The sequence below is a fragment of the Lonchura striata genome, chromosome 1 (assembly GCF_050655825.1).
Source record: "Lonchura striata isolate lonStrDom1 chromosome 1, ASM5065582v1, whole genome shotgun sequence".
NCBI classification, from domain to species: domain Eukaryota; kingdom Metazoa; phylum Chordata; class Aves; order Passeriformes; family Estrildidae; genus Lonchura; species Lonchura striata.
The window spans coordinates 74,237,966-74,262,300 of record NC_140703.1 but is presented as its reverse complement, the minus strand read 5'-3'; the positions used below and the strand labels follow the sequence as shown (position 1 = coordinate 74,262,300).

The 24,335-nt window shown below is 40.3% G+C and overlaps 1 protein-coding gene across 2 annotated transcripts in view; it reads left to right on the top strand.

Annotated features, from left to right (window-relative positions):
* Nucleotides 1-246: 246 nt before the first annotated feature.
* The window catches only part of ZC3H12C (zinc finger CCCH-type containing 12C), a 44,689-nt gene continuing 20,600 nt past the window's right edge, over nucleotides 247-24,335 (top strand). The window contains exons 1-2 of one of the 2 annotated variants that reach the window (XM_085581116.1): nucleotides 247-436; nucleotides 20,815-21,581. In XM_085581116.1, the coding sequence (XP_085437242.1) occupies nucleotides 20,887-21,581 (695 nt within the window). In that variant the 5' untranslated portion in view covers nucleotides 247-436; nucleotides 20,815-20,886. Of the gene's footprint in view, nucleotides 437-1,086; nucleotides 1,244-20,814; nucleotides 21,582-24,335 lie in introns of those variants that run through there. The other variant, XM_021525700.3, reaches the window with a different exon arrangement.

Here is a 24,335-nt window from a genome sequence, read left to right as displayed (position 1 = left end):
TGTATACGATATGCTCCATCAGCTGCAAGCTGTAATCACACCACCAGACTTTCATTCATATCTTCTAAGCAGCTTCCTGGCGCTCAGCCGCCTCGGCATAAGCACAGAAGGCTGGGTGGGATGGTGAGAGGTAGATTACTTCAACTGCATAAAAGTAACTGCGGGGTGGGAGGAAATACCTCGTAATTAGAACACGGGACGGAAATTAAGGTCTCTACCAACTCTGTCACAAAGGGAGTTCGTGATCCTCGGCGGAAAGCTTTCCGACCGCCCTCTCTCCACCTGCACAGCCGGGGCGGCGGGGCACAGGGACACTTGCACAGCGAGCGCCCGTGAGCGCCCGGCGGCTTTCTCCGATGGCGGCAGGACCCGCGCCGGGCCGGAGGATCAGCTGCCCAGGCCGCGCCGCCCGGGCCCGCCCCGCCGGCCCCAGCCGGTAACGTAGCGGCGATCAGGGAGGGGGGCACCGCGGCAACCTTCGGGAATTCACGGCGGGGGGGGTGAGCCCTGTCCCTTGTCTGCCCGCCACCCACCGAGGTCCGGCCGGGCGGTTCCCCCGCCGGGTTTCGCGGCACCGTGTGCCCCCGGTCCGTCCACCCCGGCCGTGCCCGGCGAGGGGCGGCGAGGGGCGGCCCGCAGCACCGCGGGGATGCGGGCGAGGTGAAAGCGACCTTGCGGCCGCTCCTGCCGCCCGCAGCGGCGCCTGCCGGCGGGCCGCAGGTGGGTGGCGGCTGCGGGACCGCGGGGCTCGGCGGCCCCGGGCGGGCCCCGGCGATGGCGGCGAGGGAGCGCCGGGCCGAGGCTGCCGCGCTCCCACCCCGGCGCCGCCCATCGCCGGGGCCGGGCCGGCGTCGCGGCCCCGTGTTGACACACGCGCCGGCCCTGCCCCCGGCGCCTCCCCGAGGTCGCCCGGTGGAGGTCGCCCGGGCGGCGGAGGCCGCGGCGCGGCGGCGCTTCCCGGTGAGGGAGGAGACGGCCCCGGCCCTCTGCCCCGACGGGCCGGCGGGGTCGCCCCGCGCCTCGGCAGGCCCCGTCCCTGCGGAAAGTTTTCCCCGAGCTGTTGGCTGCCGACCCCGAGCCGTGGGCCCAGGCGGCGGGGGCGACCGTGCCCCCCGGCCAGCGCCGGGCTGGCCCGCCCGCCGCGCCGCGCCCCGCCCGCGGCCGTGCCCTGCTGCGGCCGGCCCGGGCACACGCGCACCCGCGCGCTCCGGGAGCTTGACAAGGAATTTAGAACTTGTTCCAGGTACTCTCCCTACCCTGCCGTTCCCCTGCTTCTAACTTTTGAGGTTGTTTCTGTGGCTGTTTTGTTTTTAATAATTCTGTGAGGAAAGTGTAGATTTATTCCCTCCGCTTTGTGAGAGAGGACGGGCTGCATAATTTGGCTTGCTCTATTTAACCGAACCGCAATACGTGTTGGTTTCACCGTTCTCAGATCTGGTTGTGGATTCTAAGCAGTAATTTCTCGTAAAAATTAATTTTCAATCACCTGTGTGTTTTGGGCGTAATTCTGCAGGCATGTCTGAGTAGCGCCGGGTATGTAGGGTTGTATTTGTGGAGCGGTGACGCTATTTTCTAATGCCTCGGGGGAGGAAACTCCGCCGGGCTGTGCTTGTGCAGCACCTTCTGCAGCCGGACCTGGCCCTGTCTCACGCTCCCCTGCCTGGCTCTGGTTTGGTGCGTCTGACAGGGCGAAATAGCCCTTAAGCGATGGTGTTGCCAAAAGTTGACTTAAGTAAATGTATCCCACTGAACGGCAGGCTACATTTCTTGAACAACAGATGTATTGAAATGTCGTGTTTACTGTGTCTTGTCCTCTTGATCTGTGTTTGCAAAGCGGAGACATAACTCATAGTTGCAGCCTCTTAGGGTTATGCAATTAACAGCATACTTAAGATAGCAGTAGCACAGTCTTTTGATCTGGAAGGAAAATAAACCATACAAGTATGTCTGGGTTTTCAAATTGGCAGGGTACTTCCTCTTCCACTGTCTCCTTACCATGTAGCATTTGCCTATATAGCAAGGCAGTGAGCTGACAATACACCTTCTTCAAGGATTACATTAGATATGTCTTAGTGAACTGAATTTTCTAACTGGCAATGCTCCAGGGTGATACTACACTTCAACAGAGTGTAATCTATCATTAATGAATCTGAACTCAAGCATGTTGGCATTTTAAAGAGAATCTGTTTTGTCAGTGTTAAACACATTTACAGAAATTTTAGGGAATTAGGGGTAAAATTTTGTTTTCTCTCTCCCTGCTCCCTCTTCTTTATTAATTAGACCACTTAATATTGAAAATTTGAAAACTTACTTTTTATCTTTTCCTAATGGATGTAGTTGAACCAGTTCGAAGTACTTCATCTCTCTACAAATCTTACCTTGGTTATTACACCTTTATTGCTACACCAGACTTCTGGGCAGCAGTCACCCAGTGATGCTGCAATTACCATTACCATTTGCAGTCCTTTTTAAAAGGCAGTTATTACTTATAAGATCCTGATAGAACTCCACTAACAGTATTTTTACACATCTGCAAATCAAAACACACATTCAAAAATATTGTCTTAAAATGTGAATGCAGAGAAGTGGAGTTTATTGAAGGTATGCAATTTAAAAACAAACCTCATACTTTCAACCTGACAGAGCATGAAGAGATTATCCAGACTTGACTCATCTGTGCAGATTGTGCATTTCATGCTGACTGCTGTGCTGAACAACATTGCTGCACTGATTTCACTGACTGCTTCTCTGGGTTGTACAGACCTTTAAAAACACTGTTGGTGTTCCAGAGCTGTTGGTACTTTTGAAGAAAACTAGGCTTGTAGTTGGTGAAACTTGAAAAGATTGGAGATGTAGTTAGATATTTGATGAAACCTATTGACTATATATTTACTGTTCCTTTTTACATGGGTAAGTCAAAAACCTTATGAAATTTTATTTTATGAGATCTTATACATGCTACGTGCAGTTGAAAGTACTCTTTAACCAAGCAAGCTGGAGAAAGAAAAAGCAGTTCAAAGTCAGTGTGAAATAAAATGAGGAACTTGTTTGGCTCGGGTCAGTTTTTGTTGTACTTGGAAATGGCTGCAGCTAGGCAACTCCATTTGGTGAAAAAGAGATGTGTGATTTAGTTTGACTTCTTTCATTACAGGAGTCATAAAATCTTGTTTAGTATTTTCTGCATCATCTCCTTAACTTCTGTCTTGAACCAGTTATTAAAAAAAAAAATCTGCCCTTGAGAACTAAAAAGTCTGTTTCTTCCCCCCCCCCCAATTGTCCTTTATTTTTAAATTAAAACAGATCATAATCTGGATTTTTCTAGCTTCAGCCTCCAATGATCAATATCTTCATAATCTTTATTTTAAATAATTCTTAGAAACTGAAATGATTATGAGTAGTAAAAAAGGGAAAGGTTTATAGTTACTGGGAGGAAGGGTAGAAAATGTATGATGTAAAACTGCTTTTCCTCTTCTATAAATATTACTCTGCTGCTGTTGCTGTTCTCTGAAGCAATGTCTCACATGTAGCTAGGTAGTAATAGATAAGAGTTTTTCTAAGTTATTCAAGAGATATTTCACCATTCAGTCATTTCCATAGTATTTGCTGCCATGGGAGCTAACCAGTGGCCTTATTAATGATTTAGGTGATTGCACCTTGTTTTTTGACTTGGGGTACTGAAAACTGTGTCTGAGCTACTGTAAGAAACAGATATTGTACGAAGACTGCAGTGAGTTGTTTCTGTGAAGACTCTGAACTGTTTCTGTCCTAGGACTGAAGTTGTAGAACGATGCTTTATATCTCTTATCATGCATAGTTATGTGTAAAATGCTTCATGTCTCCAAGCTTGCTAAATATTTGCAATAAATGTACTACTTCTACCATATGTTTGAATCAAGAAACCCATTAATTGAACAAGCCCATATTTTTATGCTTGAAAGAATTGACACTTCATTTTAATTGTTAAATTATATGTTAAAAGTAGACTATAAAAAAAGCAAAGGTGAGATGGTGTAATAAGAAACAGCGTAATTTTTCTCACTTCCTGGCCTCAAACTGTAGTTATTTTCAGTTAGAAAATAGATAGAAAATCAATTGTAATCTGCTCATAATTGCCTTTCTGGTAGAGTTATGAGGCATTTCACTCCCTCTTCTTTCCCCTTTGCCCCATTCCTTTTTTTTCATACTTTTTTTTCCCTGTGTGTATTTTTTCTTCTGTATGTCTTGTGGAGTAGGCAGATCTCCAGACCTAGAGGAGATTTTTCATTGAAAAGCTCTTAATCTTTAAATGTTTTTGTGTAACAGCCTGAGGCTCTGTCAAAAAGCATGTTCCTTACCAAGTTGTTTAGTGATGAGCAGAAATTGACGGAGGTTTTTGTAACCTTGGGGCTTTCTGCTTAGATGAACCAGGCATTTCTCTTTTACCTATCAGGATTGATTACTTCAGGTTAGATCACATGTCTTATGTAAAAAGCTTAGCTTGCACTGCCAAAAATCCAAATTGCTTTTTCCTTAGCATGAAGTGCTGGGTTTGACATTTGACACTGACTTTTCACATTCTGCTAGGGTGTTGTACTGCTCATTAAAGAATTATTTTAGGGCTTTGGTCAACTCAAGATCCATTCATTCTTGAGTTATAGCTGCAGAATGAGAATGCTTTGAGAGCATACCTGAATTTTATGAGTTGTACCTCTGCTCTCCTGACTTGAAAGGTCCAGATGAGATGTTTTCAAGGTTTCCCCTGGGGAGTAACGTAGCTCACCCTCTGCAGCTGTGAGATTCATCGTTCTTCCAGGTTTATGTCACAGCAAGCACCAGACTACCTCTCCTGATGTCTTGACCATTTTAAGGTAATATGTGCTTGATTTATGATACCAGTGTAACACTTTAAAATTTGACATACGTCATCCTACTTCCTGAAAGAGTGGGTGTCTGTTTATATATTTATATGTACATATGTGTGTGTACAGATAGAGGGATACAGAATAGAATTCTAGACCATCCCAGGTTCTGCTGTCCTTTAAATATAGAAACCTTCTCTGTGCTCATAAATGTAGCTCTCAATACCTCTGTTTTAGACCAGAGTGATTTAATTCTAAATTCTTTCAGGATAAAGATGTTCTTTGCATAAAATTTCTGCAGTATTATACAAAGTATTTAAAATGTATTCTTCAGAGTGAATAATGAGGAAACTAAAGCTTTATTCAGAAGGAAGGATTTTACTTTATGAGAAGTTGGTATTTTGAGAAAAGAGTGGGTAGAGAGGAGGGAGGGGCAAGACATTCAGTGGATAGGAGTACAGAAAAGTTTAATGGATGTTATTAATCCTCCCAGTGGAAGAAATAGAGTCGCTTCTTTTGGTATGAAAGGAATGTTTTGGGAGGTGGTTGAAAGTTGCAGAAGAGTGCCAGAGAATGGAGAATCGGTGAAGCTGGAGGTGTTCAGTAAATGTGACACAGGTTATTGCAAATACCTGAAAAGCATTTTGCTTGCTCTGAGTAGGTAAAGCTCAGAGTCTGGGGAGCATCTTAAAGAGTAAAATCCTTGAGCCCTTTACTGCTTGACATGATAATTCCGAAATGTCCATTTGCATGAACCATGCTCCCGTATGAGCTGTAAAAAGTAATGTGCTAAGTTGTGAAATCAATGAATCAGTCCCATGAAGCTTTGAAGTTGTGTGATGTACTGAAAATTTCAGTGTTGCTATGACTTAGACCTTTTATTTTAGGATTAATGAAATTTGGTGGTTTGGCAGAGGTTGTCTGGAAAAGGGGCAGATTGCATTTCCTTTAGCAGAAGCTACTTTCCTAGTCTACTTTTGTTCTTTAAGCTGTTAACACAAGTAGCTGGTACCTCATTCTTCATCTCTGTGCTCTCATAGTTGCCGTTATAGTTAGTGCCTTGACTCTCAACAGGTCTCTTCAATCCTTTGTCATCTGTAAAGCTAATGTTTGAATTGCTGAGTTATCTGTCTTTCCAGATTCAATACATGGCTTCATTATTGATGAGACACAGTTCTCTTATAAGAATGCCATAAACACTTACGTGGAGATCTCAAACTTTGTCTTAGTGGAGAGCCTTAGAGCCTCATAGCTTGCAGAACATCCCCTAAGGCTTTTCCACCTTAAAACATTCAACTAATGTGGAAATCTCAGATGATTTTTCCTTCAGCAGAAACTCCAATACATGCTATTTGTAATGCCACATACACCTCTGGAAATGGCTTGTTCTGGCTAGGGAAGGACTGTGATGTGCAAGTGCCCAGGGCTGTGCACCTGGGTTCACAAGTCTCTGTAGCAGCTGCTTCTGGGGTTCGTGCTGCCATTCTTGCTGGGTTGCCAACTAGGTTTTTGCCATCCTTGCTGAGCTGTGAGTTGGACTTGTTAGTGCTGGAACTGTCACTGTTGGGATTACAGTCTGGGTTTCTTGAAGTTGTTGAGCTATAGCACATGCTTTCTGGTGAAAGATTAAAATCAGAGTTTTCTACTTCAGCTGCTGTTTCCCAGCCACTTGTTCGCTTCTCTTTTAGTTTTTTATTGTAGCTGTTATTTTCTTCTGTGGAAGAAAATAACATCTGCTATCATGCATACATTGATGGGACTTTCATCTGGTTCCAGCAAAAGACTGTGGAGCTAAAGGTGTTTAGGTAATGTTTACTTCCTGGAGCTTGACCTTACTGCCAGAACTCATTCAAAGTCACGATTTTTGTCTGAGCTCTTTGCCCGCTTCTCTGAATTGAGCATTGCTTATAAATGAAACTTGGTAAACCACCCTTGCCTGATCATTCAGGAGAAACTAAACTACATATCTCACAGGGATTTAGGGTGTGTTTGCATTGTGAAATTATGCAGGCAGTTTTTTTCAGGAGTGAGAATAATTGTTCTTTGATAAGTTTAATGGTATTGGTAGAGTGCATGGTCTCTCCCTGAGGTTTTGTTCAGTATTTGGTGATAATCTGCCATCTGATTTGTTTGTAAAACTGGCTGCTCCAAAGTTTTATAAGGCTGTGGTAGGACTCTATAATTCACATGTAATGCCTTAATAAATTTTGGACATTAGTATGTTACAAATCAGTTTGCTATTGATATATACATATGTTGCAAGAGAGACCTCAGATAAGCAAACTCATTAGTGTGAAATAAGCATCATCATCTTAAAGTTGATCTTTGTTGCTACTTCTGTGAGCAGTTTGAATTGTTCATCTACAGCTTGAATGCACTCATCATTATGCCTATGAGATCTCCGATGAGAAAATGTTTGTAGTGGGCAGACTGAAAACAGATGCCTCCAGTGGGCATTGTAAATAGGGTTTAGTTCATCTGCTGACATGGAATCCTTTTGTGGACCATAAAGCCTCATCCCTTGATGAGTGTAAGGTGATGTTGCAGAAATAGAGAATAAGGCTAAAGAGGGTATATTAGCAAGATGATTGCCATCGGGCCAAGTGGAGTGATCATTTACCTGGTTTTGGCACTGGTGAGATTGTATTTGGAGTACTGAGTTCAGTTTTGGTCTCTAAAAGATGGGAGAAGACACTGCCTTACAGGGGCCAGTCTAGTGGATGGCTACCAGGTTGATAAGGGGGATGGAGTACATTGTGTAACAAGGAGAGACACCAGGAAAACTGAATTTGTTCAGCCTTGTTTAAGAAAAGACAAAGTGGGATCTTATTGCTGTCTTCAGCTCTGTAACTTATTTGGAGAAGGCAAAGTACTCTATTTGGAGGCATATAACAAAAGGACAAGAGGCAGCAGTTGGCAAGGTATAGTGAGAAATTCTGGATGAAGATGAAGAAAAATGTCACCATGAGAATACTTACACACTGGGCCAGGTGTTTGGGGAAGTTGTGGAGTCTCCAGTTTTGGAAATGCTCAAAAGGAAAAGACACAGTAATACTAGGTCTCTTTGAGCCGGGTCTTACAAGCTCTCAGAGACAAGTATTGTACCCTTGATAGCTCAGCTACTTCAAGTGGCATAAAAGTAGCAGGATGGTTCCTGTGACAGTATTGGAAACAAAAAGTTTTAATAAAAGAAAAAATAACAAAGCTCTTTACAGAGAAAACCTGAACCAGGGCAAGAGGTTCTTGCTCCTCCTAAAACACTTCACAAAAGCAATTTACTTCTTTTGTTCTCTTCTTATTCTAGTGAATTGCTTAGGCTGGACTTTTTGGCTTCTGTCCAATTTGCTATCCTTAAGTTTGAGGTGAAGTCTCCAAGGTCCTATGGGGTGCCTTTTAACCAAACGGAGGAGAGAAACTTCTGGGCTTTTTTCCTTTTTAAGGAGACAAAGGGTAACTTTTTTACTCCATCAACAGGGGGCACATTTGTACATCACAGAGCAACCTAGTGTAGCTGAACCTGTACTAAGTGAGGGTTGTTGGACTGGTTCACCTCTAGAGATTCTGAATGAAGTATTCCTATTTGCATGTCTTTATCAGATCTAACTTCATGACAAGGATTCTGAAGAGCAAAGTATGAGCTCTGAGGGCTCAGAAGGGCTCAAATGTTAGCCTAATTAAATACATGTGTGCATGAATTCATAGGTCTAAAATCTATCTGGCTTTTCAACTAAATACAAGAAAATTTGGTCAGCAGTATTAATTACTACTTTAAAAGCTGCAGGCTTCTGAGCCCAGAATGACTCTGAGACTGCAAATAGCTGGAAAAATTACGTTAAATAACTAACACGGTTTGTCTCTTTCTGATGTATTAGGTTATTAAACATGAGTAAGCTGTTTTATTAATGTATAAAATAGTAGGATTTCAAAGCCTGTATGTAACTGAGTGTCGAGACTTGTGTCTTTTGCTGTGTTCAGGAGTACAGTAAAGGTGAAGAAAAGCTACACTTAAAAGACAGGTAGTAAGATAGACTTCTGTGCAGCTATTTTCTTTCATTCCAAGAATTCAAGTTCATTTGGAACTTTAATTTGCAGCTACAGTAACCCACTTTGAGTAAGATCTGGCTATTGTTACCACTTGTCAGATCTATTGAAAGCTTCCTCAGAAAGTAAGAAACAGTTATGTGCTAAGTGTGTCTCAACAAACTACATGATCATCTCTGTTTTCTCTGATTCTTATCTTACTAAATCTAGGTAAAAATTTGAACCTTAACATGTTCTCTGACTCTCATCCCAGTAGAGAGTAAATGGCAAGGCCGAAAGTCGTGCAGAAAATCCACTGCTGGCAGCTCTCTCGCAGAAGGCTCGAGGCCAAAAAGACAACTGTAGCCGTGTGGTACAGGCATAGGAATTGTGTCTCAAATAAGCATAACACTGTGATGCCATTTAGGGCAACAGAGAGTCCAACCAACACCTTGAACTGTGTCCAGGAACCCTGGAGATTATGGGGTTCTATTGCCAGCAACATGGCCTGAAACACAACCTGATCATGTCTCTAGACAGTTTGAGAGGCCTATTTTCCTCTGACTAACCTTTCAAACTCTTAACAATAGTCTGTGGCACAGATAAAAGATATTAAGTTGACTAGCTAAGTGTATTAAAGTGAATACTTTTTTTCCACATAACCGTGTTAGTTTTGTAAGAGGATTTTCTTCTGACAGAACAAATTTGAATAAATGTACTTTGCTAAGCATGATAGTGTACACTTTGTACAGTTGTAGGCATTGTCTGGCCACCCCGTATTGTCACAGAGAAGGTTAATTAGACAGTTCAAATTTTCATGCTCAGAAAGTGACCAGAAAACGTGAAGTGGGAGTGAACGTCTTTCTGGAAGGGAGGAGATTGAATCTAACATATATATATATTGGTGGAAACATTTTTTTTCCCTTGAATGCTTTGTAGCTCAGTGTCTCATTCAATTCATAAATAATAAAACTAAAAATAAATTAAACAGTTACAATCTTAAAGTAAACACTATTCCCCCATTTGTTGCAAAAATGGACAGTGTGTTTCACACTTAAAGTTTATGAGATGGTGTTGATGAGAGCAGTTGCCCTACAGCCACCTTAGTGCATAGAAGGAGATTTCAGTGCTTTCTTGGCTTGTAAACCCCTGAATACTTTCCCATAGAGCTTTTGTCTATTCCCCCCAAAAAAACCAGGAATTTCTGGCATTGTGACTTACTGCCCTCAGAAGCAAGACTTCTGGGATTGTCCATCTGTGTGCATGCCCTGCTGTGCTTGTGTGGGTGTGGTTACAGTGCCTTGTATGTTTATGCTGGGGTTTAACCACATTTGAGTTGGAGCATCCACTTAAAGATTGGAAATCCTTGAGCCTGCTGTATGTCATTGTGCTGGAAGCAGTCCTGGTTGTGGCCCAGCAGTGGCCTGGCTGTGTTAGAAGGGGTTGGGTAGCAGGACAAGGGAGGTGATCCTTTGCTTGGCACTGGTGAGATAAATCTGAGCCTTCCAGTAGAAGAGAGACATGGAGTTACTGGAGTCTAATAAAGGGCCAGAAAGATGATGAAGGGACTGGAGCATTTCCTCTAGGAGGGAAGGCTGAGAAAGCTGGGACTGTTCTGCCTGGAGAAGAGGCAGAGAAGACTTGTGGGTTTTTTATCAGTGTGTATAAATACCTGAAGGGTGTGTGCAAAGCAGACAGAGCCAGCCTCTTTTCAGTGGTGCCCATGGACAGGACCAGAAGCAGTGGGCACAGACTATTCCTTCTGAACATTAGGAAATGCACTTTTTCTGTGAGGATGACCAAGCACTGACAGCTGCCCAGAGAGGTTGTGGAGTGTCCATTCTTGGAGGTGTTCAGATGCTATCTGGACAGGGTCCAGCATCTGGCCCTTGGTAGCCCTGCTGGAGCAGGGGAATTGGACCTGATGTCCTACAGAGATCTCTTCCCACTTCAGCAATTCTGTGATGCTGTGAAAGGAGCACATCTTAAGAATCCATGCCTACAGTGAGTATCTATAAATTACAATACTGAGGAAATCATCGTCGTCTTAGGTAATCATAAACCCTCCACGGTTTATGATCAAAACTATTTAATTTTAAAATTAAAATCTGCTTCAGAAAATGTATTTCATTTCAGGTGCTACATCTCAGTGTGGTAGTGAGGGGTTATGCCAGTGTTTTTTGGTGTCACAGAATGCTGTTTTTATGCTTTCTGTATAGTTGGCTGGTGTGGCTCAAACCTCTTGGGCTCGTGATGTAGGCAAACTGTGGAGCTGCAGGTGGGTGTCTTGTCATGTTGTGATGAGCATGGTCACTGGCATTGTCTACCAACAGAAAAGTGAAGACTGGATCTGTTTTACCCGTGCTTAGCAAAATAGTAGTCACTATTTATAATAACACTTGGGGTTTTCGCTTCTATTCAAAACCTCAGAGGACATCCTGATAAATGTTGCAATGGTTTGCTCAGGTCTTGCATGCATCCAATATACTGATGATCTAATGGGATTATACCAGAAACTTAGACATTTTGACCTTCTTTTCAGATTATGCCCTGTTGGAAAATGCGTCTCTGCTTTTTTAATTTTAAGGATAACTAGAGATAGATGAGTATTTTTTCAAAGAGTAAAAGAACTCTTCACCACTTTGTTTTAATGCATTTGAGAGTGCATATTTTTCTACAGAGCAATTGCACTGCATTTGAAAATACAGTTGAACCTTATTTTAAAACATGGTGGTTTTGAAAGGTTAGTTATTCTCTAGGCAAAACATTACTCATCTTTATCATAATATCAGTTCTTTTTCTGAATTCCAGGCACTCCTTACTGATCATTTAATTCCTTTGTATGGCTGTAGAGTGGTGGTTTTTGTCTGGTTTTGACTGTGAGTAGATCCAGTCTAGAGCACCACTTACCACTCCTCAAAACTAGGTGAACTTCTTTCAAGTATTCTACTTAAGATAGTCTATCTCTTAGTATAACTTGAAAAGAATATTTTTTTTATTGCCACCTTGTAATTTTAAAGATAAGCATCTCCCTTGCAGTTCCCAAGTCCAACAGTAAACATAAGTTTTTCACCTTTTTTTGGGCTGAGTTTTGTCTGTAGCTTATAACCTTAATTTCTATAATTTCTATTTCATAAATGCAGTGGTATGTGATTGATTTTACTTTTGCAGTGTGTTCTTGCAAAGGCATCATTTAATAATGGAGGCTTAGAACAAAATTGTAAAATAAAAGGTAATTAAACACATCAATGGGACAAATTGTCTTTCTAATTGCTGTAATAATACCACTGGAGTGACAGCCAATTTTATGTATGCTTATATATTTTATGTATGCTTGCATAAAACAATTCCTTTTTAAATAAGTTTTTTTTTAAATTGTTTTCAATGTGTTTGAAACAACAAGATTTGTCTGGAACTAGCAGATTGTTGGGGGTTTTTTTAAGGGTTATTTTTCTGCCTTATAGTAGTGCTTCCCTAATACCTTCAGCTTCTGCTGTCTGAATTTCCCAGCTGCTCCAACTCTTCCCCCCTTTGGTCTCTCCGGTCCTTCCATGCGTGCTTTTCACACCACACTGGGCAGTGGTGGGGGGGAGGATAAAGGGGATGCTTTCTTTCCCACCCCTTGCCCAAACCAAGAGACACCCTGGTCTGTGTCTCTCTGCAGCATCCCATCACCTCCAGGCAATTCAGGATTTTATGCTGACCTGCTGTTTAATCAAGTGGCACTAAGGACCTGATAAGCACTGTACAAAATGTCCCATACCTAGCAGCCACAAATACAGGATTTTATAGCTTACTCATCTTGCAAGATTGAAGGAGCCGTTGCATTTGCTATGTCTGGATTTAATTTACTACCTCTTTGTATTTTGAGTGTTCCAATAGGGAGCTGTTGAACTCGTTATTGGATTTGGAGGTTTTAGCACAAGAAGTAGAACTTGCTTTGTCCTTTTGTGCTGTGTGCCTTGTGCTTGCTTTGTACTTTCTGGTGATGCTCTTACAGCCTTTCACAGATGTGATGGCAGAGCCCCACTGTTTCCTACTAAGGTGTCTTTTGTGAGCTCATCATTCCCACAAAGAAGCCTCATGTGCTTGATAAGCCTTAATATGAATGCTTTTCTGTCATCACAAGCATGATTTAATAGGATGATCTGACACCTTGTAAACCTTCAACAACCCAACTTTTTAGGGAGGAGCTGAGAAGATACTTCCAGAAGAGGAAGCTGGTTTAAGTAACCGATGTTGTGCACAAGATAGAATTAGAAAATGTCTTCTTAATTCACCCAACTATAGCTTGCTAGAGTATTTTCTGTAAATGTAACAATATAATGTAAGTCTTCAGATTGTATGCATTCTCATTTTGGTCATAGTGCTGCAGCATGCTTGTTTGCATGAATTTTAATCTGCAACTAAAGTTCCCTGGTTCCCTGAAGACCTACACTTGGTATGTGGAGAGTTTGGATGTACACAAAGCAGGATAATGTTGTTAACTGTAGAAGACGTAGAGCGGGCAGGTCTTTGCAAGTGAACTTCTTGCAGTGTTATTTTTAAGGCAGTTTTCTAAACTGGGTAATACACTTGCACTAGTTGTAGTTGTAGAACCGTAAGTACAGCAGTTCTCTGCCACAGAGTACTCTTTTATGGATGTATATAAAGGGTATATATGTGTATATATGTGTCTCTGCAAAGTAAGCATCTCTGTATTGCAAAGCAAATGCCTGGCTCTAATCAGAGAGATAACAAGTGACTAGCCAAGTGATCCTGCTTGCATTTAAGTGCAGTTCTTGGACATAGGTAAACTGGACTGGCTTCCAGTTTTGCCTACAGAAGTTTTAATATGCTTAACGTTATCCAATACCAGCAACTGAGGTAGTCTAAATACCACAGCAGGGACTGATTAGCTTTTTCAGATCACTGCTTTTATTTGCTGTTGGCAAAGAGGCTTAATCCAGTGCTGGGGATCAGGCATCCCACTGTGCTCGTGGGTAGCTTTCTCTCAGTCTTTGTGTTCACAGTGGCAGAAATTAGTGTGGAGTCTCCTCCTGTCTTTGACTAAAAAGGTCCAAAATTGCGGTGTTAGTAGCTGTTTTTAGGAGTGTTTAATGGACAGTGTGGAGAAACTATGGTTGGAGTTTTTTCTTTGAAGTTTAATATCTGGGCACCTGATAAGTGTGTCAGTGTAATAGCATGACAGTATGTAATTTCATTTACTGTGTTAATTACATTCATATCTGCATAAAGCTTGGAAAGTTGCTCAAAACAGTTCTAACAAAACCTATTCTCATTCTTTTCTTCTATTAAATCACAGTAGATATTTCTCAGCAGTTTGCCTGTCCTCACAAGCAGAGGAGGACAGCTGCCTCTGTGTCTCTCATTATTGTTTTTAGTCATGTAATGATGCTGAAGTTTAGTAAATATGCTTTTCTAGTAGTCATTCAGATGAACATTTGCAAATGCACAATCTCTTCCTCCTTTATTTTGACTTGTCTTCAGTTCAAGTTACCAGCAGTGGCAAATTATTATTTGAAAGTCCACAGTATACCACCTTTTTTTACCAAGCATCAAACCTTGCTACAATTATGTTGCTAAATGTCTGTGTTGGGCAGTGGAAATGTGGGCAGTGAGGGGAGATGTGGACTGGAGTTTGTGTTTCTATGTCAATTACTTCAATTGAAAATAAAAACAATAAAGATCTGGCCTAGCTCCAGACTTCTGTTCAAATATTCTGTCATCAAGAAGAGATGGAAAGATCTTGGCATCTAGAACAGATCTGTGAAAAAGTAAAAGAGGAAAGCAGTTGTGTTGCAAACAAATATGAGGGACTCCAGAACAATAGAGTGGTTTGTAATTCCTTTCTATCAAGTGCTGTAATGTTTCAACTGCTTAAAAATATCCATTATCCCATATATTAATATTATGTGTTTTTAGTTTAAACGCTTTCACCCCCTCCTTGTAAGTAATTGAAATTACTTACAAGTACTCTTACAGTTGTGTGTAAATGCAAGCTTGTTGCAATTATTGACTAATGTAGAAAAGTGTCAGAAAATTCAGAAAGCAGTTTCTGAATGCATTTCAGTGTTTAGTGTGGGTTCCTTTCATACCTCCTTGTGCTTTATATCACTATGATTAATTTTGCTAACAAGAAAAGGGGACTACAATAGCTACTGATAGATTTATTTTTCTTTAATATTTTTCTTGACAAAGAACATTTTGTTTCCATAATAGAGGGGGTTATATTCCTCAGACTGATACATTTTAATAGAAACTCACAATTTTTACTCCTTAAAAAATAATTCTTTTCTTTGTTTCATGAATTAGAAACAATGAGGAGAAGCTGAAGTCTGCCCAAGCCAGGTGTTTCTTGTTGGCAGCCTGCTCCCTAATGACTCTGGCTCTCATACAGCAGCTGCCTGCTAGTCTCTTTTGTATGGCCTATTGTTGCTGCACACCCCTCGTTAATACACATGCTGCCCGGGGCAGACCCTGAGAATGACATCAACTTGCTTATCTTAGAAACCTCCGAACCTGATGCAGGATGGGGAGGTTGCCTTGCATCTGCCCAGCCAACTAATTGTGAGCTCTGCCGGCCGTGATTGGCTCCACAGCCGCTCGGTAGTAGGTTAAGCAAAGACATCGCGGGTCCATCTGTTCATCCATTCATTGTTCTGCTTGCTTGCCTGAAGTCTGCAGCTGAAATCGTGTTAAGGAGTTGCTTCTGGAACAGCTAAGAGAAACCAATGTCTGTGTGTTTTCCAGCCAACGTAAGTATAGGGGCTTCTCTCTGCACAAACGGGATGGTTCACCTTTCTGGTGTTGCAGCGTTATCAGTTTGCATTTGGACAACGAGCTAGCCTGTGTGTCAGCTGAGATTTGCACACTTTGGGTGTCTCTTGGAAAAAGAGGGATAGAAAAACAGTTATGTACTAAGATTAAGTATATTAAAGAGCATTGACTCACACTGCACTCTATTAAGGAACTTTTGAAAGCATCAGTAATGGTGCATTTCCTAGAATTTGAAAATGATAGGAGTCGCCATCAGCAGAACAAATTCTGTAGCCCAGTAGGGAAAAGGAGAGGTTTCAACTTCGAAGTTACAGGTATTTACCTTCTTTTGCAAATAAGCTGTTACTTAAATTATGACTAGTAGAAAAAGCTCTTAAAGAAAAACATGAATAGACACCTTTTCCATTATACTACACCTTGGGTGAAATTTACCACATTTGTGGAAGCAGGAAGAGCTCCATTATAGGCTATCTGAAGATACTGACGTGTAAGATTGAGCATTAGGTTGGTCTCAGGTAGGAGTGCGTTACAGTCAAAGGTTTTTAGTTTTTAAAACCAGTTATCAGTGTGTCAGATGTAGTCCGGCTGTTTTTATAAAGTTTCTAATCTGTTTTGTTTTATATTTTGAGTTAAGATGTTAGGCTGAAGAACAAACACTGTGTACTCCATGAGCCTATGTTTCAAGGATCCTGTAAAAAAAAAAAAGTCCAAAACAAAGACCTTCATATATCAGTTGAGAGGGAAAGAGAGCATATAAAAGGGTTAAAAAGAGGTTTGCATTTCTACCACATGCCCTATTGTGTGAACATATGCATGAGTCTATTGAAAGTTTTCAGAAGATGGGCAGGCCACCAGTTGCTGGTCTCCTGCAGTTCCAGTAGACATCTGTTGCCCCAGAGCATTAACCAATCTGTTCAATGGGACATCCCTCCTTTGTTGGATAGAATGATGCAGACAACAGCACTCGCTCAAATACAATGGTAATTAAATACATAGAAACTACAGCAGTAGGTATTTATTACATATTCATTATTTTATTTGCATTGTTGCAGTATCTTTATCATTTGGATAACGGATACATTCTTCTTTTTTCTTTTCTGATCAGATCTGCACTCCTGTTTGTGACGAGCAGTGAGTGTTTCAACAAAATTATTTCAATATTTTACATTTTGTGTTTAGGAGACTTAGAAAAGGTCTACCTCTGTGAAAACATGTTGAACTCTTTCCTTGTAGACTGTATCTTCCAAAACTTGTTGATGGTCTTTTGAAAATACACATTTTCTGTTATATTGTGCCATGTGACACTACTTTACTTTCTTATTTTCCTCTGTGAACTAAATTTGCATTAAATTATTTATTTTATGCTCAACTGTAAGTGGAAAATATTCTGAATACACAGTAAAATATTAGGTGATTAGCCCACATCCCTTTGAGAAATATTTCTGTTTTGTGTGGAGGTGAATTGAGGGGCTGATTGTTGTTAATGGTTAGCTGAAAATAATGGCAACTTCTAAGAAATGGTAAAAGATTATACTTCTGTAATGAAGTGCTCATCTGGATTATTGTATTTATACCTGATAAATATATGTACAGTACTTTAAACCTTTAACAGTGAACACAGTGTGGGGTACTGTAGTTTCAAATAGGCTACAGTATAAAACTTTTGTTATCATAGGTATGTCCAAATTGGGAGTTACCCATTTTATTAACCTTTTCATAAATACAAGTCTTTTACTGAGCTGTGGTGAGCATAACCAAAAGGTGAAGATTTTCATGAATGAATTTTTTTTTATGATTTTTGTTTATCTTTCATTTGACTCAGAATTCATAGTAGATGCTTTTCTTAGCTATATTGCATTGTATCAGTCACCATACTTTAAAACCATATGTGTGTAATAAAAGGTCCTTGTGAATAAAGGAATTCTTAGCTGCTGTTGCTCCTTAGATAAATCTGACCTTTTCTGGTTTTCATGAGCTTCATTGTCCTGTATATAGGTACACTAGTGTTTATTTGGAATACAAATTCATTCAAATTGACTGCCTGGCATGTTGCTCTTCACTAAACAAACCCAGACAAAATAATCAGCAGCATTCAACAGTGACATCTGATTTTCATGGTTCTAGTCAATGAGTCTCATAAAGGACATCATGATTGGAGCTCCAAAGTGTAATGTTTCTAAGACATGGTACTGACCACAAATAAGACATGCAAAGTTTCCAGGCATTGTAAAAATTTGTCTGAAAATAAATTCATTTTGCATGCAGGGTTTAGGCCAAATGCCAGGAATAGTGTACTGCTTATGCAAAACTGTTTCAGAAATATTTAGCTTTGGGTTTACAGTACAAGTACAATTTTAACTACCCTTTTAAAGCAATAATATAATTACTATATATTATCTGTGGGATATGTTAAAGCAGCTGCTTTTATTATTCTGTTCTTTAAATAGTTTCTGAAAAACAGTGGAGTTCTTTGCAAAACAAGCAATTATATATTGAAGCATGATGGAGATTGACAGGAAAATTAAAGCAGATAGATGTGAGGTTGATTATGTATATATTCCTAACAATGGACCAAGCTCAGGCTACAGTCATTTTTCATATGCAGTTGATGTGCAAATTATCTAAAGTACGTTTCATATGATGCCTGATCTACAGACACATTCATATGCTAGTGACTTCTTTGAATCACACTGGAGGGTGTTATGATTGTAGTTGCTGTAAAGCACTTAAACTTCAAGAAAGAAGTGATTGAAGAATGACTTAAGTATTATTTTAACTAACACGAAAAAAAAATCCTCTTTCTAATCTATGCACTTCAGGCTTTTGGTATTTGATGCTGTTAATATGCAAACTCTTCTTCCCCCCCTTCTAAAAAAACCCTCCCTTCACTTGTAGTTCAATACTAAAATGACATTTCACAGTACACAGATTTAGGCAGTGACCCATTATCTCCCTGTATTCTGCAGCAGCAGTACATGAGCCAGCTCAACTTTTCAGTCCAGCTTAAAAGTATTGCCCATTAACTAGACTTCCTCGAGTCAGAGCAGATTGTGGGGTTGGTGGAACAATGATGTCGGGGCTTCCAGATTGGTTTGGCAGCTGCATTGTTCTCCGAGGGGAAACCAGACGCACTTAAGTCCCGCTCTCTTTCATGGGCTTTTGTTCATACCAAATTATTCTTTGGCTGTGCTAGTATTCATGATGGTATGTTAAAGAAGCGCATCCTAGCAACTAGAGGCTGGTTGCTAGGCAGCCTGGCTTCCAATAGGGGCTGCTTGTTTGCGATTTGTTTTAATTTTTGTGTGTGTGTGTGTGTCAGTTCTGTGAAGGCCACGGTGTTGGTTTTTTAACTGTATCTTTTTATTGGAATATTGTGATTTGTTACTACCTCTGTGCTATCAAAGTGTATTATCTTAGTTAATAAATCACCGTGTGAAATGGTTCATTTCCTAAATTCTTGTTGTGTTTAATCTCTGGGTTGCTTGAAATCCTAAAGATTTGCCTTCAGAGAAGGCAATATTCATTAATTCATTAATGCATGAGAATTAGAGCTCTACTGCCATGTAGTAAGATAAGATCTAAATTAAACTTTGTTTTCTTCCTTATCAGTCTTGCTGGGATTAAAGTGTTGGAGATGAAAGCACTGATGATAGATGAGATTTATTTATGTTAACTAGAACTGTTTGGGTAAAGTAAGATTTTTGTGCCCCATAACCAGAACACTCTGCCACAATGGTGATGTCTTGGCACTCCCTGCCTATAGAATCTACTTTTACTGAGCCATGGATTGGATTGTATGTTTGATTCTCTCTAATCTTAAACCTGGATTAATTTCTCTGGTTCATACTCTCAAATCTTTATCACAAGTACACTATATTTTAAAAATACTGCATCAGTCTTAAATGCTCACCTGTAAGGATATGGGAGAGTTAATGTATTTGGTGACAGAAATTTTAAGTTCAAGTGAAGTCCTTTGTCTCTATATCTTGCTTTATATTCTGCCTTACAAGATGGAAGTGTGAAAGAACTCTTTGTTTCGTAGTCTTTCCTTAATTTAAATTCTTCTTTTTCATGGTAACCTTGCAGTACAATTGGTCCATATGGTCCATTTTTATTTATGAGAAATAATTTATGTTTTATTTTCTTTATTGAAGCATTTAGCAAAGATTGCTGTTTCAAAGAACAAAGTAAGGGAAGGAGGTAGCAATCTGCCTTTAAGTGTAGGTTGTTGAAGTAATGTTTGTGATGAAATGGGTAACTAACTTCTGTATATAACTAACTTCTGTAACTAACGACTATGCAAAATTCCTCAAGAAGATCTGATATGGCGAGTATATGGTCCTGGAAATGGCAACTTTTTTCTTACATTCTTCCTAATTGGCTCATATCTATACACGTATAGTTTTGATTTATCTAAAGGCTTGCACAAATCTGGTGCAGGAGCTGAAAGCAGCTTTTAATTTTGTTGGCTTGATGAATGGTCTGTTGGAGTTAGTGCAAGAACTTCCATTTCCTTTATTGGCCATTAGATCAATCCATGTCCCTAAATGCTGTATATGTTAGTAATACAACACTCTGTTGAGAACAATTAGTCTTTCTAGACTTAATTATCACTTTATAAGGGAATTCAGAAATAGTTTCAGTGTATTCCATTGAGCTGTCTTTCAGGACCAATAAGTTTTTATTTAATCATGTTTTCTGTTACTAATAAGAGCACTATGCTAATTTCTTTCTGTTCAACATACTGTAAGGCATTTCATTTGAAAACCTTTTCCAGTGTATTTTATAGTCACTTTTTTTTATTGTTGCAGCACAGTCTTATGCTAGAAGAAATATCTCATTGTTTTTAAATAATTACTTTAGTCCTGTCTCTACATTACAGTAGGTAAACTTGGAGTCTTTGGTTTCATATGTTTTCATAAATCCATTTCTAGAAATGTGTAAGTAAAAACATGTGATACATTCAGAAGACAGGTAGTTATTTATCCACTTAGCTATAGATATTCCTCAGGAGGAGTCTTTTCCACAAAAAGCCTTCCATGTTTCCATGTTTAAAAAGAGAAATAAATTCTATTTCTCGGCTGCAAGAGAATAAATGCAGTTCTGAGGAAGCAGCAAGAAAATAGAAAACAAGTAATGCGTGTAACCAGTTGCAACATTTTTGTTTTCTCTTTAGGAATACGGAACACTTTATATTCAGGAATACAAGAAAAACAGCAAAGTGGAGTCAAGTGCATGCAGCAGCTTCATGGGCTTGAAGGATCATCTGGGGCATGACTTAGGCCACCTTTATGTGGGGAGCACTGGCACAGAGATAAATGCAATTGTACCTTGGTCGATGGCGGAGAAGCCAACAATGGATAAGGTTAATTCTAGGAAAGAAGACAGAGAAAAGGAGACATCTGAAGAGACTTCTGGAAGCTCCAGCTGTGACTCTGAAGAAAGCACAAATTCTGATAATGAGTCAGAGAGACTGAATAATTCTGCATCGGAGTCACATTTATTGCCTAAGACTCATCGACAGCTGTGCCGATCTCCTTGCTTAGAGCCTCATATACTAAAAAGAAATGAAATCTTGCAAGACTTTAGGATAGAAGAGGCTCAGATAGTACCTAAGGAAGTCAAAAAGCCTCCTGATGTGGTGAAAGAATATCAAACCAAACTGGAGTTTGCACTTAAGTTGGGTTACTCTGAAGAGCAGGTTCAACTTGTACTAAATAAACTTGGTACTGATGCTTTAATAAATGATATTTTGGGAGAACTTGTCAAACTTGGGAATAAAACTGAGACTGATCAGACTGTAACTAATGCTAACACTAGTGTAATGCGTGAAGCGTCTTCCATAGAGTCTCAGAGGTCAGAGTCTCCACTGCAGGAGGATGTGACAGAGGATGGAGACAACCTGAGGCCAATAGTTATTGATGGCAGCAATGTTGCAATGAGGTATGTGACTATGAAGGTTTTGCTTTTCTATTTAAATGGAAACAGAAGGTTCTTGCCCACAGTTCAAGCACTGATGTTTGGTGTGACTGCCTTAAACTGTATGCAGGGTCTCTTTCAAGTATCTTTGTCAACCACACAGTGTGCTGATACTGGAATCAGGCTACAGGTCTATACGACTTCAGTGGTGTGCTACTCACTGTTAGAACAACCAGAAGTTAGTGCCATTGTCCCTTTATAGACAGATATTAAATCTCTCCTCACTACCACTCCAGTCCTTAAGTTTTGGTAGCCACCATTGCTACAGGCAATTGCTGGATGGAGTTATGTACAGAAAGTTACAGCAAATGTAAGATTCCTTAAGATTATAAAAGAGTGATGTAGAATTAAGCAGCTTAAGGGATACTTCTTAGTTGAGTAATCTGTGAGAACTGATCCGCCCATAGCATTGGTCTTGGTTTATCAGTCTTGGAGTTAGGTTTTATTGACATTAATTGTTGAGATTAGTGTGTGAAAGACGACTTTCACTTACATACCCATGGATAGCACATTTACCTACAGTGTTCACTGATCCTGACCCAGACATCTGGGTGCAGAACAAGAAACTTGCCTGTGAAGGCGAGAGGGTCATGCTTCATCAGTGATTAAATAGAGAAGGAAATGGCAGAGAGACGTGCTGAGAGATTAGGTTTCTATGGCAATATAAATTACTAAATTATAAATCAATTGGTAATTGTTTCAGTAAGTCATAAGGATTATCTGATTACTAACAGCAAAGTTTAGGAGGTGAGTTTTAGTTTTCTGATTATTTGATGTGGTTTTCATTACCTTAGGAATAAAAGTTAATGCAAGACTTTCCTTGGCTAAAAAAACCCCCGGCATTTCCGTGGGACTTTTTTTTTTAGCTTCTAATCAAGTCAATTATCTTTAAATGAAGCTTTTTTAAATGAAACTTAAATATACTACTTATTTATGCCAATATGATGGGTTTTGTTTTTTTAAGTAGAGGAGTTAGCACATAAGGCAAAGTACTTTTTTAATATGGTATATTCCTGTGAGTTTTTTCTGCTGGATGTGTCATTCCTTATCTTTTGGTTCAACTTGAGCTGTAGAGGAGGCACGTCCAGTTGAACAAACATGATTGTGGCACTCAACCAAGAAGTTGTCCAGTGACTTCTAAAATGGTTTTTAGAAGTTTTGTTTTTTATTGTACTTCGCATAAATCCAAAATGGTTGTGTGTTAGCTAGTTAGCATGGCTCAGACTTGGTGCGTGGACTTAGGTTCAACTTCTCCTAAAATTGTACTGAACATTCCAGAATTACTCCAGATCTGTAATTTTTCCTTAATGTTTATTCAGCTATTAACATACATATTTAGGATCTGCCTTCCTATGTTAAATTTACTTTCTTGACCACCTGCATCAAATGAACCAACTATGATACATGCTGCAGGACCTTAATAAATAGATTAAATATATTCACAAAATGGATGTTCTGTATCCAAGAATCAAATTAACAGGTCTTTACTTGTTTTCCACCAAATGTATTCACAGAATCATTCCATTTGGAAGGGGCCTTTGGAGATCCATACACAGAACTGTGTCATTTCAAGGCCATGGCCAATTGTTTTTTAAATGTCTCTGAGGATTTGGAGACTCAATCTATTCTCTGGGCCAGTGTTTGAGTGCCCTTATTGTAAGAAAGTTTTCCTTATTTTATGTTAAAGCAACATTTCTTATATTGTATTTTGTGCCCATTGACTCTTCTTCTATCACTGAACACCAGTGAGAAATCAGTTTCTGTTCCCTTTATTTTTTCCCATCAGGTATTTAGACACATGAGTAAGATCTTTCCAAGCCTTCTCCTCTCTAGGCTACAGTCCTAGATCTCTCAGCTCCTCTTCCTCATCTGAAACGTGCTCCAGTCCCTTGATTAATTTTGTTGTGCCTCACTGGCCTTTCTCCAGTGTTGTCTATGTCTTCTCGTATAGGGGAGCCCAGAACTGAGCCCAGCACTCCATATGCATGAGTAGAGAAGGATCCCCTCCCTCAACCTGCTGGCAGTACTTTTTCTAATGCAGCCTAGGAGGCTATTGGCCTTCTGTGCTGCAAATGCACATTGGTACCTCATTATCAGCTTGGTGTTCCCAGAGCCCCAATGTCCTTCACTTCAGAGTTGCTTTCCAGGTGATCAGCTCCCAGCCTGTAGTGATGATTAGTGTTAGACTTACGCAGCTGGAGGATTGGCATTTCCCTCTGTTGGACTTGCTGAGGTACATGTTGGCCTGTTGCTCTACCCTGATCAGGGTCCCTCTGAATGAGAGTACACCCATCTGGTGTTCTCCTCCCAGCTCAGCATCCTCTGTAAATGTGCTGAGCATGGACTCTGTTCTATTATCTAAGTCATTATGAAGATGTTAAGAAATGCATTCCCCTGTGTCAGCCCCTGGAGTACACAGATACTGATTGACCTTCAACTGGACTTTATGCTACTAATCACCTTTGAGTGCAGCGGTTCAGTCAGATTTCAGTCCATCTCTGCTCTAGGTCTGCCCTTACTTCCCTATTTTGTCAGTGAGGCTGTGATAAGAGAAGGCTGCTACAAGAACAAAGCTGTCAGAAGCTTTGTTAAAGCCACAATAAACAGTGTGTCCACTCTGCTCTCCTCATCCACTGAACAAGTCACCTCACCATAAAAGGCTGTAGGGCTGCTCAAGCATATTTCTTCATAAATCTATGCTGACTGTCCCCAGTCATC